The sequence below is a fragment of the Amblyraja radiata genome, chromosome 6, assembly GCF_010909765.2.
Source record: "Amblyraja radiata isolate CabotCenter1 chromosome 6, sAmbRad1.1.pri, whole genome shotgun sequence".
NCBI lineage: Eukaryota > Metazoa > Chordata > Chondrichthyes > Rajiformes > Rajidae > Amblyraja > Amblyraja radiata.
In genome coordinates, this window is record NC_045961.1 from 3,048,296 (window position 1) to 3,065,747 (window position 17,452).

The following is a 17,452-nucleotide window of genomic DNA, read 5'->3' on the forward strand; positions in this document are numbered from 1 at the left end:
ACTGTCCACCCTATGCCTCATAATTGTATCTACTGTCAGGTCTTCCCACATCCTCCGATGCTGCAGACTATCCAACCTCTCCCTGTAGCTCCTACCCCCAAACCAGACATCTCCTCTGCACCTTGTCCAAAGCCTCCACACCCTCCCTGTAATAGGGCGACCAGATCTGCGCACAATACTCCAAGTGCGGCCTAACCCAATGCTTTATAAAGCTGCATCGTGAGGTTCCCAGGCAGTATCCTGGGCCCAGCCGTCCTCAGCTGCTCCACCACTGAGCCTCCCTCCATCGCAAGGTGGGATCTGGTTGCACAACGTTCCATTGGAGCTCATTGACAAATGCCTGCACACAGCAGATCCTGGGCACACGCCTGCCTTCATCGGACTGGGGCACTGATTACAAGGATTGGGCTGCCCTGCTGTAAATCACACAGCATTTGGAGTACTGTATGCAGTTGTCTTGAAAGATGGGTCCTTCATCCCACCCAGTCTGCACTGATCATCAATCACCCTTTAGTATATTTTAGCAGGACAACGAGGAAACTCCACACAGACAGCAGTCGAGGTCAGGATTGAACCTGTGTCTCTGGCGCTGTGAGGCAGCAACTGTACCAGCACTGAGCATCAGAATTGGTGGTAGAGTGGATCTGCCACTGTGCCGCCCAGTTGTGGTTGGCACGCATAATTAAACTAGATTGGCTGCAGAAAACATGAACAAGGATGTTGCCGGGAGCAGACTTGAGAATTACAAGGAGCATAAGGCTGCACCCTCTTTAGTTTGGAAAGACGGGAGACCTGACCTTTTCTTTGTCGGGTCTCCGTTGTCGTTGGGGCTGCAACGAGGAGCGGCCTCCAACAGGAAGACCGGGGGCTGTGGTGCCGAACTCACCTCACCGTCGCGGAGCTGGCCGAGTCCAGAGCGGGTGGAGCTGTGGTGGACGCTGCTGCGGCCCGACCCCCGGAGATTCGGTGGCTGCAACTGCGGGTCTGGCAGACAGTGACACCGGGAGCCCGCGGGTCCCTGGAGGGAGACCGCTTTTCCGGGCTTCCGCAACGGCGACTTCCCCCGCCCGAGTTGCGGGGTTGAAGAGCACCTGGAGCGGGGCCTTACAGCACCGCCCCGCGCGGCTTGGAATGGCCGCGGGACTCTGCGAGCGCGCGCCGGGGGCTCTAACACCAAGACCCGGTGTGCGACCTTGCATCACCCGGCGTGGCTTAAATGGCCACGGGACAATTCGCCATCGCCCGCCGGGGGCTTTGACTTTGACTCTGACATCGGGGGGGGGGGGGGGAGTGCAGTGGAGAGATAAGTTTTTTTTGGCCTTCCATCACAGCAATGTGATGGATGTTTATGTAAATTATGTTGTGTCTTGTGTCTATTTGTTTGTAATGTATGGCTGCAGAAACGGCATTTCGTTTGGACCTCAAGGGGTCCAAATGACAATAAATTGAATTGTATTGTTGTATTGTATTGTATTGTATTCGGTCTATTCAGAATAGGCTGGGGCTGTTTTCCCTGGAGCCTAGGAGGCTAAGGGGAGACCTAACGTAGGTTTATAAAAGCAGAAGGCCATGGATAAGGTGCAGACACAGAGACTGCAGAAGCTTGAATCTGGAGCAACATACCATCCTCTGGAGAAACTCAGTGGGCCGAGTAGAGGTTTGTGAAGGGGAAGGAATGGCTGGCGTTCTGGGTCGAGACCCCACATCAAGGAGTGAGAGCAGAGGGCGATGATAGTCGGTAATGTCCAGAGAGGTAGGAGTGCTTGGTGGACCAGGGACAAATATGTGGGTAGCACAGGGAAGCCGGGTGACCACAGTTTGTTCCCCAGGGTCCAGAATCAGAGGGCAGGGGTGTAAGGTGAGGGGGGCAAGATTTAATAGGGGCAACTTTTTTTTCACACAGAGGGTGGTGGGTATATGGAACGAGCTGCCAGGGGATGTAGTTGAATCAGGTACAATACAACAGATTTAATGGAAACTTGGACAGGTACATGGACAAGACATGTTTAGAGGGCTATGAGCCATACAGGCAGGTGGGACTACTTCTGGAAGATGTCTTGGTCAGCTGTTGGTTCTGTGCTGTCCAATATTCGGAGTGTACGATTGCCTGGACAGGCAGCTCCGACCATGGTCAAGGAGTTGTCACCATGCCAGGAATCAGGAGCAGTGTGACTGGCAGCCCACCCCCACCACCACCTACTCCCTCAGCACCGACTCACGGTGCCCACCACACCCCTTACACAGGGTGCCCACTACACCCCTGCACACAGTGCCAACCACACTCCCTAAACAGAGTGCCCACCACATCTGCTACACACAGTGCCCACCCTACACACAGTGCCCACCACACCCCCTACACACAGTGCCCACCTACACACAGTGCCCACCACACCCCTACACACAGTGCCCACCACACCCCCTACACACAGTGCCCACCACACCCCCTACACACAGTGCCCACCACACCCCTACACACAGTGCCCACCACACCCCTGCACACGGTGCCCACCACACCCCCTACACACAGTGCCCACCACACCCCTACACACAGTGCCCACCACACCCCCTACACACAGTGCCCACCACACCCCCTACACACAGTGCCCACCACACCCCCTACACACAGTGCCCACCACACCCCCTACACACAGTACCCATCACACCCCCTACACGCAGTGCCCACTACACCCTTACACAGTGCCCACCACACCCCCTACACACAGTGCCCACCACACCCCCTACACACAGTACCCATCACACCCCCTACACGCAGTGCCCACTACACCCTTACACAGTGCCCACCACACCCCCTACACACAGTGCCCACCACACCCCTACACACAGTGCCCACCACACCCCTACACACGGTGCCCACCACACCCCCTACACACAGTGCCCACCACACCCCTGCACACGGTGCCCACCACACCCCCTACACACAGTGCCCACCACACCCCTACACACAGTACCCATCACACCCCCTACACACAGTGCCCACCTACACACAGTGCCCACCACACTCCCTAAACAGTGCCCACCACATCCCCTACACACAGTGCCCACCCTACACACAGTGCCCACCTACACACAGTGCCCACCACACCCCCTACACACAGTGCCCACCACACCCCTACACACAGTGCCCACCACACCCCTACACACAGTGCCCACCACACCCCTACACACAATGCCCACCACACCCCTACACACAGTGCCCACCACACCCCTACACACAGTGCCCACCACACCCCTACACACAGTGCCCACCACACCCCTACACACAGTGCCCACCACACCCCTACACACAGTGCCCACCACACCCCTACACACAGCACATTATCCCACTTTCTCATCCACTCCCTACAAACCAGGGGGCAATTTACAGAGGGCCAATTAACCTACAAACCCGCACATCCTTGGTATGTGGAAGGACACTTGGGAACATAGAAAATAGGTGCAGGTGTAGGCCATTCGGCCCTTCGAGCCTGCACCGCCATTCAATATGATCATGGCTGATCATCCAACTCAGTATCCTGTACCTGCCTTCTCTCCATACCCCTTGGTCCCTTTAGCCACATGGGCCACATCTAACTCCTCTTAAATATAGCTAATGAACTGGCCTCAACTACATTCTGTGGCAGAGAATTCCAGAGATTCACCACTCTCTGTGTGAAAAATGTTTTTCTCATCTTGGTCCTAAAAAATTTCCCCTTATCCTTAAACTGTGACCCCTTGTTCTGGACTTCCCCAGCATCCAAATGCCCAATTCCAACTCCCCAAACTCTACGCAGACAGCCCCTGAGGTCGGTATGGAACCCGGGTCACTGGCGCTGTGAGGCAGCAGCACTACCCGCTGCTCCTTCGTGCCGCCACTGGTCCCATCCAGGTTTCGAACCAGCCTGACTGGGAAATATACCACAGTCCATCATCATTGCTGGGTCTAAAGCCCCTTCCCTCACGATGACTGTGTCGGAGGTGCTGCTGATAACTACAGGAAAGTGATGACACAAGTAGATAGAGTGGTAAAGAAGGCAGATGGTGTGCTTGATAGATCATTCATAGATCAGGGCGTTGAGTTCAAGTCCAGGAGTCATGATGCAGCTCCATAGGACTTGGGTTCAACCGCATTTGTACTGCGTGCAGTTCTGATCGCCCCGTTACAGGAAGGATGCTGAGGCTTTGGAGAGGGAGCAGAGTAGATTTACCTTTGATCTGTCGTTTTTAACACATTACATATCTCATATCATTTCACACCTTACACCTACATATCTCTAGCCTCCCTCTCCCCTGACTCTCAGTCTGAAGAAGGGGCTCGACCCAAAACGTCACCCATTCCTTCTCTCCCGAGATGCCGCCGGTCCCGCTGAGTTACTCCAACATTTTGTCTCTACCTTTGGAGTAAACCAGTATCTGCAGTTCTCTACTGCACCTTTACCAGAATGCTACCTGATTATTGGCTACAGGGAGAGGCTGAACAAGTCTTGCATTGTTATCTCTGGAGCTTCGGGGGCTGAGGGAAGACCTGATAGAAGTATATAAAATAATGAGAGTTTACTTTAGGCTTTAGAAATACAGCATGGAAACAGGCCCATCGGCCCACCGAGCCCGTGCCTACCAGTGACCAGCCGACCAGTACACAAGCACTATCCTACACGTTAGCCAATTAGCGTGCAAACCTGTACATCTTGGGATTGTGGGAGGGAACTGGAGCATCCGGAGAAAAACCAGGTGGTGACGAGGAGAATATACAAACTCTGTACAGACAGCAGCCGAGGTCAGGATTGAACCCGGGCCTGTGTTGCTGTAAGGCAGCAACTCTACCGCTGTGTCACTGTGCTGCCTCCATGCCACTGCCGCCCAGATAGGCTAGACCGTCAAAACCTTTTTCCTCAGGATGGAAATATTAAATAGCCGAGGGCACAGCTTGAGGGTGAGAGGGGCAAGTTATTTTACACAGAGGGTGGTGGGGATCTGGAACGTGCTGCCAGGGGTGGTGGTGGAGGCAGATACAAGATTGATGTTGAAGACTTTTGGATAGGCACATGATATGGAGGGAATGGAGGGATCTGGATCATGTGAGTTGGTCTTCGCATTGTGTTCGGCACAGGTATTGTGGGCTGAAGGACCTGTTGCTGTGCTGGGTTGTTCTATGTGTAAGAAAGAACTGCAGATGCTGGTATACACCAAAGATAGACACAAAATGCTAGAGTAACTCAGCGGGTCAGAAAAGCCATGGGTGACATTTTGGGTTGAAACCGTTCTTCAGACTGAGAGCACCAGGCCACTATCTCTAGCACCATCACCGACTTCATCAACTCCGTCTCCCTGCCGCCCCAAGCATCCAACCTCATCGCGTTCCCCAGCCCCGCACGCCCCAATTTTACCTTCTCCCCAAAATCTACAAACCTGACTATCCTGGTAGACCCATTATCTCTGCCTGTTGGTGCCCTACCGAACTTATTTCCACATACCTCGACTCCATCCTATCCCCCCTGGTTAAATCCCTCCCGACATAGGTTCAAAATACCTCAGACACTCTCTGTCGTCTATGGGCATTCCATTCTCTAGGCCCCCATCCCCTCATCTTCACCATGGACGTCCAGTCACTCTACAGCTACATCCCCCACCAGGAGGGTCTCAAACCCCTCTGGTTCTTCCTCGACCGGAGAACCATCCAATCCCCGTCTACAGATGCTCTCCTCCGCCTAGCGGAGTTGGTCCTTACCCTTAATAACTATCCGTTTGACTCCTCACATTTCCTCAAAAATCGTTTCGCCGAACACCTCGGCTCGGTCCGCATTGACCAACCTGATCTCCCTGTGGTTCAGCACTTCAACTCCTCCTTCCGTTCTGAATCCGACCTTTCGTTCCTGGGCCTCCTCCATGACCAGAGTGAGCATCACCGGAAACTGGAGGAGCAGCACCTCATATTTCCCTTGGGCATAAACATTGAATTCTCCAACTTCCGGTAGCCCTTGCTGTGTCCTCCCCTTCTCAGCTTCTCAGCTCTCCCTCAGCCCTCTGGCTCTTCCTCTTCCTTTCTTCCCCCCCCCACCCTTGCATCAGTCTGAAGAAGGGTTTCGGCTCGAAGCATTGCCTATTTCCTTTGCTACATAGATGCTGCCGCACCCGCTGAGTTTCTCCAGCACTTTTGTCTACCTTCAGACTGAGAGACTGTGTTGTTCTACATTCTCTGCTCAAGAAGGCAATTCTCTGCCACATTCTCAAATTCAGTTAGGGCTGGGTAGTCAATGCTGATCTGGACACCGACTTCCAGAAAGAGAATGAATAGCGTGAATCAAGGACTCCTGCCCTGTGGTCAGCATTTAAAGCCAGCCGTCAGTCTGTGAGAGGACAGGATACCTCACAGCGCCAGAGACCTAGGGATCCATCCTGACTCGGCTGCTGTCCGTGTGGAGTTTGCACGTTCTCCCTGTGACGACATGGGTTTCCTCCGGGTGCTCCGGTTTCCTCCCACATCCTAAAGACGTGCAGGTTTGCAGTTTAACTGGCCCCTGTAAATGGTCCTTAGTGCATAGGGAGAAAATTAGAAAGTGGGATAACATCAGTGTCCAGATCATAGGGAGGCCATTTAAAACTGAGGTGAGAAAAAACTTTTTCACCCAGAGAGTTGTGAATTTGTGGAATTCCCTGCCACAGAGGGCAGTGGAGGCCAAATCACTGGATGGATTTAAGAGAGAGTTAGATAGAGCTCTAGGGGCTAGTGGAATCAAGGGATATGGGGAGAAGGCAGGCACGGGTTATTGATCGGGGACGATCAGCCATGAGCACAATGAATGGCGGTGCTGGCATGAAGGGCTGAATGGCCTCCTCCTGCACCTATTTTCTATGTGCAGAAGGAGGTACATTCCTTCATGGACACAGTGGGCCGAAAGGTCTGTTTCCATGCTGTATCTTTCATTCAGCAAACTTGTCAACCATGTGTAACCTGTGTAACATGTTACTGAACCTCACTGGCAGTTCCTTGGCCTTCAGTGTCCATCACTTGTACTGACCTTCCCACCATCGAAGAGATCTACAGAGAGTGCTGGACACTGCTCAGTCCATCACGGGTGCTGACCTCCCCACCATTGAGGGGATCTACAGGAGGTGCTGCTTCAAAAATATACTTACAACACCCTGACCACATACTCATCTCGCTGTTACCATCGGGAAGAAGGTACAGGAGTCTAAGAACCGTGACCACCAGGTTTAGGAGCAGCTTCTTCCCAACAACCATCGGGCTCCTGAACACTACACAACTCTAACTAAAACTGAAGAAGGGTCCTGAACTGAAACGTCACCTATTCATGTTATCCAGAGATGCTGCGTGACCCACTGAGTTACTCCAGCACTCTATCTGTTTTGGAAAACCAGCACCTGCAGTTCCTTGTGTCTACTAACCAGACTGTGGATGATGCTTGGTCTTTGCTTTCACTGGGGACATTGGGCTTTTTTGCACTAGAATTGGGGTTATTAATGGAATGTTTTTGTTAATTATATATTATGTATGAGTATTATGTTTCCAGGCCTCATACATGTGCTACAGCAGGTAAGAATGTCATCGTTCCGTTGTTGGTACATGCGACAGTGAAACACTCCTGAGAGGTGTGCAGACCATGGCAGTCAGCGGGGCAGTGTGATGTGTGCACTGAGCAGCCTCTCAATGTGGAGAGGTGTTGTGTGACTGGTCTGTGTTGTGTTGCAGAGCTTCTGACGGAGGGACCATCTCCTCCCTCACCATGAACCTGAGACTAGAGGTGCTTCTGTCCAGTAGCACCAAGCACAAACAGCCTTGGCCCCGACTGTACTGGATTGGCCAGGTAAGCAGTCCCAGCACCCTATTGCCACACACCACCCGAGTCCACACCCACCTCCCACTCTCCCAACACCTCCCATTCTCCCAATCCCCATTCCCATCCACCAAAAATCCCTCCCCCAACTTCACATTTCACTCCTCTCCTCATCTCATCCTGAGGATTGGCGGGTAGCAAACGTAACCCCACTTTTTAAGAAGGGAGGGAGAGAGAAAACGGGGAATTACAGACCAGTTAGTCTAACATCGGTAGTGGGGAAACTGCTAGAGTCAGTTATTAAAGATGGGATAGCAGCACATTTGGAAAGTGGTGAAATCATTGGACAAAGTCAGCATGGATTTACAAAAGGTAAATCATGTCTGACGAATCTTATAGAATTTTTCGAGGATGTAACTAGTAGCGTGGATAGGGGAGAACCAGTGGATGTGGTGTATCTGGACTTCCAGAAGGCTTTCGACAAGGTCCCACATAAGAGATTAGTTTACAAACTTAAAGCACACGGCATTGGGGGTTCAGTATTGATGTGGATAGAGAACTGGCTGGCAAACAGGAAGCAAAGAGTAGGAGTAAACGGGTCCTTTTCACAATGGCAGGCAGTGACTAGTGGGGTACCGCAAGGCTCAGTGCTGGGACCCCAGCTATTTACAATATATATTAATGATCTGGATGAGGGAATTGAAGGCAATATCTCCAAGTTTGCGGATGACACTAAGCTGGGGGGCAGTGTTAGTTGTGAGGAGGATGCTAGGAGACTGCAAGGTGACTTGGATAGGCTGGGTGAGTGGGCAAATGTTTGGCAGATGCAGTATAATGTGGATAAATGTGAGGTTATCCATTTTGGTGGCAAAAACAGGAAAGCAGACTATTATCTAAATGGTGGCCGACTAGGAAAAGGGGAGATGCAGCGAGACCTGGGTGTCATGGTACACCAGTCATTGAAAGTGGGCATGCAGGTGCAGCAGGCAGTGAAGAAAGCGAATGGTATGTTAGCTTTCATAGCAAAAGGATTTGAGTATAGGAGCAGGGAGGTTCTACTGCAGTTGTACAGGGTCTTGGTGAGACCACACCTGGAGTATTGCGTACAGTTTTGGTCTCCAAATCTGAGGAAGGACATTATTGCCATAGAGGGAGTGCAGAGAAGGTTCACCAGACTGATTCCTGGGATGTCAGGACTGTCTTATGAAGAAAGACTGGATAGACTTGGTTTATACTCTCTAGAATTTAGGAGATTGAGAGGGGATCTTATAGAAACTTACAAAATTCTTAAGGGGTTGGACAGGCTAGATGCAGGAAGATTGCTCCCGATGTTGGGGAAGTCCAGGACAAGGGGTCACAGCTTAAGGATAAGGGGGAAATCCTTTAAAACCGAGATGAGAAGAACTTTTTTCACACAGAGAGTGGTGAATCTCTGGAACTCCCTGCCACAGAGGGTAGTCGAGGCCAGTTCATTGGCTATATTTAAGAGGGAGTTAGATGTGGCCCTTGTGGCTAAGGGGATCAGAGGGTATGGAGAGAAGGCAGGTACGGGATACTGAGTTGGATGATCAGCCATGATCATATTGAATGGCGGTGCAGGCTCGAAGGGCCGAATGGCCTACTCCTGCACCTAATTTCTATGTTTCTATGTTTCTATCCTTTTAGCTCCATTTATTTTATCTCCTTCCTCCACCCATTTCCCAATCACCCCCTCTCCTGTATCCTCTTGGCCAGCTTTTTGCCCCCTACTCCTAAAATGTCACCCAACCACCCCTCCACAGAGGCTGCCTGACCTGCTGAGTTCTTCCAGCACTTTGTGCTTTCCTCAAGATCAGATCTGCAGTTCCAAGTTTCTTGGTACCTTCTCCCCTCCAACACCATTTCATTCACTCACCTCCCTTCCATCACTTCCCGCCCCCCCCCCCCCCTCCATCACCCCCCTCCATCACCGTCCCCTCCATCACCCTCATCTCTCCTCCGTCACCCTCGTCTCTCATCCATCACCCTCCCCTCCATCACCCTCCCCTCCATCACCCCCCTCCATCACTCTTCCCTCCATCAATCCCCTCTATCAACCTCATCTCTCCTCCATCACCCTCCCCTCCATCACCCTCCCCTCCATCACCCTCCCCTCCATCACCCTCCCCTCCATCACCCTCCCCTCCATCACCCTCCCCTCCATCACCCTCCCCTCCATCACCGTTCCCTCCATCACCCTCCCCTCCATCACCCTCCCCTCCATCACTCTCACCTCCATCACCGTTCCCTCCATCACCCTCCCCTCCATCACCCTTCCCTCCATCAATCCCCTCTATCAACCCCATCTCTCCTCCATCATCCTCCCCCCATCACCCTCATCTCTCCTCCATCACTCTCCCCCCCCCCATCACCCTCATCTCGATCAGACTAATGATGGGTCGACCGGTCTACCTGCGATGTTACCTGCAGGGGACTGTGTGTTTTACACTGAACCTGTATTTGTGTACCTGTGTGTGTTGTACACTGTACCTGTATTTGTGTACCTGTGTGTGTTGTACACTGCTGCCTGCATTTGTGTACCTGTGTGTGTTGTACACTGAACCTGTATTTGTGTACCCGTGTGTGTTGTACACTGCTGCCTGTATTTGTGTACCTGTGTGTGATGTACACTGAAGATGGACACAGAATGCTGGAGTACCTCAGCGGAAGAGAAGGAATGGGTGACGTTTCGGGTCGAGGACCTTCTTGAGACCGAAAGTCACGAGAAAGGGAAACGAGATATAGACGATGATGTGGAGAGATATAGAATAAATGAATAAAAGATAAGAAGAGTGGGTTGAAAGATGGCAGATGGAGTTTAATGCAGATAAGTGTGAGGTGCTACATCTTGGCAGGACAAATCAAAATAGGACGTACATGGTAAATGGTAGCGAATTGAGGAATGCAGTTGAACAGAGGGATATAGGAATAACTGTGCATAGTTCCCTGAATGTGGCATCTCATGTAGATAGGGTGGTAAAGAAAGCTTTTGGTGTGCTGGCCTTTATAAATCAGAGCATTGAGTATAGAAGTTGGGATGTAATGTTAAAATTGTACAAGGCATTGGTGAGGCCAATTCTGGAGTATGGTGTACAATTCTGGTCGCCAAATTATAGGAAAGATGTCAACAAAATAGAGAGAATATAGAGGAGATTTACTAGAATGTTGCCTGGGTTTCAGCACCTAAGTTACAGAGAAAGGTTGAACAAGTTAGGTATTTATTCTTTGGAGCGCAGAAGGTTAAGGGGGGACTTGATAGAGGTCTTTAAAATGATGAGAGGGATAGACAGAGTTGACATGGACAAGCTTTTTCCATTGAGAGTAGGGAAGATTCAAACAAGAGGACATGATTTGAGAATTAAGGGACAAAAGTTTAGGGGCAACATGAGGGGGAACTTCTTTACTCAGAGAGTGGTAGCAGTGTGGAATGAGCTCCCAGTGGAAGTGGTGATGGCAGGTTTGTTTTTATAATTTAAAAATAAATTGGATAGGTATATGGACGGGAAAGGAATGGAGGGTTATGGTCTGAGTGCAGGTAGATGGGACTAGATGAGAGTAAGTGTTCGGCACGGACTAGAAGGGCCGAGATGGCCTGTTTCCGTGCTGTAATTGTTATATGGTTATATGCAAAAAAGTTACTTATGATAAGGGAAACAAGCCACTGTTAGCTGTTTGCTAGGTGAGAATGAAATGCTCTTGGAGAACTAAGTGACTTGAGTGGGGGAGGGATCGAGAGAGAGGGAATGCAGGGGTTACTTGAATTTAGAGAAATCAATATTCATACCACTGGGCTGTAAGCTGCCCAAGTGAAATATGAGATGCTGTTCCTCCAATTTATGTTTAACCTCACTCTGACAATGGAGATCTAGGACAGAAAGGTCAGGTTGGGAATGGAAAAGGGAATTAAAGTGTTTAGCCACCGGGAGATCAGATAGGTCCAGGCGAAGGTGTTCAGCGAAACGATCGCCCAGTCTGCGTTTGGTCTCGCCGATGTATAGGAGTCCACATCTTGAACAACAGATACAGTAGATGGGGTTGAAGGAGGTGTAAGTGAACCTCTGCCTAACCTGAAAGGACTGTTGGGGTCCCTGGACAGTCGAGGGAGGAGGTATAAGGACAGGTGTTCCATCTTCTGCGGTTGCTGGGGAAGGTAGTTGGGGCGGGGGTGGTTTGGGTGTGAAGGGTTGAGTTAACCAGGGAGTTGTGGAGGGGATGGTCTGTGGGTGGCAGAAAGGGGTGAGATGGGAAGATGTGACTAGAGGTGGGATCCCGTTGGAGGTGGCAAAAATGTTGGAAGATTATGTGTTGTATGGGACGGCTGATGGGGTGGAAGATAAGAGCTAAGGGGGACTCTGTCTCTGTTGTGATTAGGGGGAGGGAGAGCAAGGCGGAACTGCGGGGTACCGAGGAGACACGAGTGAGAGCCTCATCTATGTTGGAAGAGGTTCCCATTCCCTCAAGAATGAGGACATCTCGGATGTCCTGGTCTCACAGTGTTGTACAGTGCTGCCTGTATATGTGGACCTTTGTGTGTTGTCCACCACTGCATGTACGTGTGTGTGTGTGTGTATTGTGCACTACTGTCTGTATTTGTGTACCTGTGTGCCTTGTACACTGATGCCTGTATTTGTGCACCTGTGTGTGTTGTACACCACTGCACGTACCTGTGTGTGTGTGTGTGTGTGTTGTACACTGCTGCCTGTATTTACGTACCTGTTTGTGTGTGTGTTGTGACCTGCTGCCTGTATTTATGTACCTGTGTGTGTGTGTGTGTGTTGTACACTGCTGCCTGTATTTGTGTACCTGTTTGTGTGTGTGTTGTGCACTGCTGCCTGTATTTGTGTACCTGTGTGTGTTGTACACCACTGTATGTACTTGTGTGTGTGTGTGTGTGTTGTACACCACTGCATGTATTTGTGTAAATGTGTGTGTTGTCCACCACTGCATGTACTTGTGTGTGTGTGTGTTGTACACTGCTGCCTGTATTTGTGTGCCTGTGTGTGTTGTACACCACTGCATGTACCTGTGTGTGTTGTACACTGCTGCCTGTATTTGTGTACCAGTGTGTGTGTGTGTTGTACACTGCTGCCTGTATTTTGGTACCTGTGTGTGTTGTACACCACTGCATGCACCTGTGTGTGCTGTACACTGCTGCCTGTATTTGTGTACCTGTGGATGTGTGTGTGTTGTACACTGCTGCCTGTATTTGTGTACCTGTGTGTTGTACACTGCTGCCTGTATTTGTGTATGTGTGTTGTACACCACTGCATGTACCTGTCCCGCTACAGGAGAAGGAGGCGATTCTGCTGTCGGACGTGCAGCGGCTGTGTGTGCTCAGTCTGTCGACGGGCCGGACCCAGCGGAAGATCGGCAAGCTGCAGCCCCTGCTGAAGAACGTGCTCAGTGTGACCACCTCTGCCAACGGTACTCCCTTCACTCACCCCCCCCCCTCCCCCACCCCTCCCTCCATCTACTGACCTGCCCTGCACCTCACTGTGTCTGTAGGGAGCATCTGGTCTGTATGGACAGCACCATGCAGACCCTAACTTTCCACTGTACCTCACCACACGTGACAAGAATTAACCCTTAATGGTGGCGCAGCGGTGGACATGGTGCCTTACAGCGCCGGAGACCCAGGTTCCATCCTGACTACGGGTGCTGTCTGTATGGAGTTTGTACGTTCTCCCCACGACCACATGGGTTTTCTCCAGGATCCCCCGTTTCCTCCCACACTCCAAAGACGTACAGGTTTGTAGGTTAATTGGCTTGGTAAATGTGAATTGTCACTAGTGCGTGTAGGATAAGTGTTAATGTGCTTGGATCGCTGGTGGACGCGGGCTCGGTGGGCTGAAGGGCCTGTTTCCGCAGTTTCTCTAAACTAAACCTACACCAGATTGGTCCCAAGAATGATGGAGTTACGATCGTCTTGTCTCCATGTTGACCATCCAGGAGTGGAAGCTGCTCAGTGATAGTCGTTCACTACTCCTGCGGCCCTGCACTGCTGCTGTCACCTGCACTGCTCCTTTCACCTCCTGCACTACTCCTGTCACATCCTGCGCTGGTCCTGCTCTGCTCCCACACTGCTCATGTGCTTTTCCAGCCACCTCCTGTAGCACCAGGACAGGGTAGTTGGAACCTGCACTCCCACACTTTTCTCCAGTGCTTTTCGGGGCAATGACTGCAATAGTGACGGCGTGGGTGTTTCCTCCGGGTGCTCCGTTTTCCTCCCACATCCCAAACACGTGCAGGTTAATTGCCCCTCTGTAAAATGCCCCTAATGTGTAGGGAGTGGATGAGAAAGTGGGATAACATAGAACAAGTATGAATGGGTGATCGACGGTTGGTGTGGACTCAGTGGGGAGCAGGGCCTGTTTTTGTGCTGTATCTTTCAAAGTCTCTTGTGTTAATGCTAGAAGAAACTGCAGATGCTGGTTTAAAAAAAAGATAGACACAAAAAGCTGGAGTAACTCAGCGGGACAGGCAGCATCTCTGGAGAGAAGGAATGGGTGACGTTTCGGGTCGAGACTCTGATCTCAGGGCTGAAGAAGGGTCTCAACCCGAATCGTCACCCAATCCTTCTCTCCACAGATGCTGCCTGGCCCGCTGAGTTCCACCAGGACTTTGTGCTGAGCTCCAGATTGCAGCATCTGCAGTTCCTTGAGTCTCCTTCACTGCCCACTGTAGCACCAATGCTGGTGGCGTCTGTGTGGAACGTGTTGGTGATCCCGTGAACAGCCTGGCTGTACAGATACAGGAGTGAGCACAGAACTGTGTGTGTGCACACATGGATCTGCCCAGTGACCCTGCTCTCTCACAGTCGCTCCCTCTCTTGAGTGGCGCAGCGGTAAACCTGCTGCCTTACGGCGCCAGAGACCCGGGTTTGATCATGACTAAGGGTGCTGTCTGTTCGGAGTTTGTACGTTCCCCATGACCTGTGTGGGTTTTCTTCGGGAAGCTCTGGTTTTCTCCCACACTCCAAAGACATACAGATTTCTGGAGGCTGGAGTGTGGCAGCGCCTAACGGCAGCGGCTCGACTGCAGTCCGTCTGTCTTTTTAAAATTTTTGTCCCGTTAGATGTATGTTTTTGTTTTAATTTTTATTATTTTTTTAGCTGTGTATATGTTGGGGGTGGGGGAATCCGTTTAATCTCTTCCTTGTACGGGGACCCGACTTTTTCCATGTCGGGTCTCCGGTGTCGTTAGGCCTAACATCGTGGAGCCGGCAGCGGCCTCCAACCGGAACCAACCTGAGGGCTCCAGTCGCGGAGCCTGCGGACTCGCCATTGCGGAGCTGGCCGGCTTCGGAGCGGGGAGAGCTGTGGTGGCGCGCAGCTGTAACCCAACTTCGGAGCTTCGGAGGCTCCGGCCGCAGGCCCGGTGGACAGGAACATCAGGAGCTCGCAGGTCCCTGGTGGGAGACCGCTTTTCGGAGCTCCCGCAACAGCAACTTCTCCCGCCGGAATCACAGGGTTTAAATGACTCAGAGCGGGGTCTAACATTGCCGGGCGCGGCTTAAACGGCCACGGGACTTACCATCGCCCGCCGGGGGCTTTAACATCGTGAGCCCCTGTCTCCTCGACGCTACAGTTGGACTGCTGGACCGCGGGAGAAGAGATAAGACTTTTGCCTTCCATCACAGTGAGGAGGTGTTGGGGAGATTCACTATGATGGATGCTTGTGTAAATTGTGTTAAGTGTGTGTCTTGGTTTTCTTTTGTAATGTCAGGACTACAGGAATGAAATTTCGTTCAAACCTTGTCTGTTTGAATGACAATAAAAGGCATTCTATTCTATTCTCAATTTGTTGGTTAATTGGCTTGATATAAGTATAGAATTGTTCCCAGTTTGTGTAGGAGAGTGTTAGTGTGAGAGGCTCGGTGGGCTGAAGGGCCTGTTTCCGTGCTGTATCTCTTAACTAAATCTACACCAGACTGGGCCTAAGAATGGTGGAGGTCGGGGCATGATTGTCTCTTTGTCTCTAAACTAAACTCAACTCTCTCTGTCCCTGCACGGTGCAGGTTCGTGGCTGGCTGGAGTGCTGACCACAGGGGAACTCTTCCTATGGAGGAAGGATGCCGACTGTTTGAAGACGGTGGGGGCAGTGGAAGGAGTGAGCGCCTTGGCAGCGGCTGCCCAGAGTAAGTCCATAGCGGGGGCTTCGCCTGGGTGGGACAAAGACCCCGAAACATTGCCGGGTGATGTGTGGGGTGGAGGTGGGGGGTGACAGGATGGGGATAGGCAGAGAGTGAGGGTCAGGATGGGGCAGGGGGCAGAGGTAGGGGTGGGGGAGATGTTGGGGGGCAGGGATGGCACGTTGGTCTTCAGTCAGGGTTTTGAGTACAAAAGTTGGGATGTTATGTTACAGTTGTACAAGAAGTTGGTGAGGCCACTTTTGGAGTATTGTGTTCAGTTTTAGTCACCCTGCTAGAGGATGGATGTCATAGAGTCATTGACTGATACAGGCCCTTCGGCCTAACTTGCCCTCACCGACCAACATGTCCCAGCTACACTAGTCCCACCTGCCTACGCTTGGTCCACATCCCTCCAATCCCTACACTAGTCCCACCTGCCTGCTCTTGGTCCATATCACTCCAAACGTGTGCTATCCATGTACCTGTCTAACTGTTTCTAAAATGTTTCTAAAAAGTCTCAGCTTCAACTACCTCCTCTGGCAGCTTGTCCCATACACCTACCACCCTTTGTGTCAAAAGGTTATCCCTCAGATTCCTATTAAATCTTTTCCCCTTCACCTTGAACATATATCCTCTGGTCCTCGATTCCCCTACTCTGGGCAAGAGGGTCTATGCATCCACCCGATCTATTCCTCTCATGATTTTGTACACCTCTATAAGATCACCCCTCATCCTCCTGCGCTCCAAGGAATAGAGACCCAGCCTAATCAACCTCTCCCTATAGCTCACACCCTCTAGTCCTGGCAACATCCTCGTAAATCTTCTCTGAACCCTTGCAAGCTTGACAATATATTTCCTATTGTTAAATTGAAGAGTGCAGAGAAGATTTGTGAGAATGTTGCCAGAACTCAAGGGCCTGAGCTACAGGGAGGACAAAGGACAAAGGACATTTATTTTCACATACACCAATTGGTGTAGTGAAATTTGACTTGCCATGCAGCACACAAATAAAGATAAGACTCAACATTAAAGAATTTAATGTTGAGTCTTATCTTTAACAACAGAATTTAACAGGGAGAGGTTGAGCAGGCTAGAACCTTATTCTTTACAGCACAGGAGGTGATCTTATAGAGGTGTATAAAATCATGAGGGGAATAGATTGGGTGAATGCACAGAGTCTTTCACCCAGAGTCGGGGAATCAAGAACCAGAGGACATAGGTTTAAGATGAAGAGGGAAAGGTTTAATAGGAACCTGAGGGATAATGTTTTCATACAGAGGCTGGTGGGTGTATGGAACGAGCTGCTACAGGAGGTAGTTGAGGCAGAGGGAATCACTGCAACATGTTCAGCACAGATATTGTAGGCTGAGGACCTGTACCTGTTCTATGTTGTATGTACAATACTAATATTTAACAGACACTTGGACACACATGGGAAAGGGTGAGTGGGATATAGGACAGGCACAGGCATATAGCTTAGATGAGTTCATGTTCATAAGTGATTGGAGCA

The 17,452-nt window shown here is 51.0% G+C and overlaps 1 protein-coding gene across 1 annotated transcript in view; it reads left to right on the forward strand.

Moving 5' to 3' along the window:
• Positions 1 to 17,452, forward strand: part of LOC116974676 (ciliogenesis and planar polarity effector 1-like) — a 105,963-nt gene that overhangs the window by 9,925 nt on the left and 78,586 nt on the right. Inside the window, exons 4-6 of the mRNA XM_033023393.1 lie at positions 7,709 to 7,823; positions 13,100 to 13,235; positions 15,829 to 15,948. Coding sequence (XP_032879284.1) covers positions 7,709 to 7,823; positions 13,100 to 13,235; positions 15,829 to 15,948 — 371 coding nt within the window. The remainder of the gene's footprint in view (positions 1 to 7,708; positions 7,824 to 13,099; positions 13,236 to 15,828; positions 15,949 to 17,452) is intronic.